Genomic DNA, 827 nt, shown 5'->3' with positions numbered 1-827 from the left:
CGCTCCCCCCCCCTGCCCCCCCCCCTCCCCTCCCCCCCCCCCGAGCCCCTTTGCCTGACCCCATGCCTGCCTCTCCCAGCTCCCTGGCTGGTCTGTGAGACCGGATGGCTCCATTGTCATTGCAACGGGGAACGATGATGCTCTGGGAGTGTACACATGTACCCCATACAACAGCTACGGTACTGCTGGCGAGTCCCAGCCCACACGTGTTCTGCTGAAGGTGAGGCTGGGCAGGTGGGCACACTGCCCGAGCCCCTTGCCCACGCTGCTCCCACCCTGCTGTGTCAAGCAGCCCGGGTGCGCTCCGTGCCTGTTGGCCTGCCCTGCCGCAGGTCTGCACCCTGTCCCGCCTGCTGCCAAGCCCCGCACTGTACATGCCTGTCTTCCAGGACCCCCCCGCCTTCACAGTGCGCCCCAAGGGGGAATACTTCCAGGAGGTGGGCCGGGAGCTGGTGATCCCCTGTGTGGCCCACGGGGATCCCCCCCCAACTGGGGGCGGAGGGGGGCCCCCGCCACTCTGGGGAACCAGCTGAGCCCTCCTTGGAGGTGGATGCTGCTTTTGGCCTCTGGGGCGTCACTCTAGGGCAGTCCCCGTGTCCATGTCCCCGCAGATGCTGCAGGATCACATCTCTCCTGGTTCCTGCAGGAGAAGGGGCTCAGGGCACTTTGCTTGTGTTGCCCTCTAAGAAACCAGGGCAAAATCCTGCCCCTCAGTTCCTAAACTAGCCCCAGGGTCGCGGATCACATCAAGTCCTGTTTTCCCCGAGGGCCTGGTGTTGCAGGGTTGCTGCAGAGCACCTGTCCCGGTGGGGCGGGCTGGGTGGTGA

At 65.8% G+C, this 827-nt stretch overlaps 1 protein-coding gene across 1 annotated transcript in view; it reads left to right on the top strand.

The window, feature by feature from the left end:
• Positions 1-827, top strand: part of IGSF9 (immunoglobulin superfamily, member 9) — a 14,211-nt gene that overhangs the window by 7,339 nt on the left and 6,045 nt on the right. Inside the window, exons 8-9 of the mRNA XM_009322020.1 lie at positions 80-220; positions 390-464. Of these exons, the coding sequence (XP_009320295.1) occupies positions 80-220; positions 390-464 (216 nt within the window). The remainder of the gene's footprint in view (positions 1-79; positions 221-389; positions 465-827) is intronic.

The sequence above is a fragment of the Pygoscelis adeliae genome, unplaced genomic scaffold (genome assembly GCF_000699105.1).
Source record: "Pygoscelis adeliae isolate BGI_AS28 unplaced genomic scaffold, ASM69910v1 Scaffold654, whole genome shotgun sequence".
Lineage (NCBI taxonomy): Eukaryota > Metazoa > Chordata > Aves > Sphenisciformes > Spheniscidae > Pygoscelis > Pygoscelis adeliae.
The sequence above is the reverse complement of the archived record's forward strand: the minus strand, read 5'-3'. Positions and strand labels throughout refer to the sequence as shown.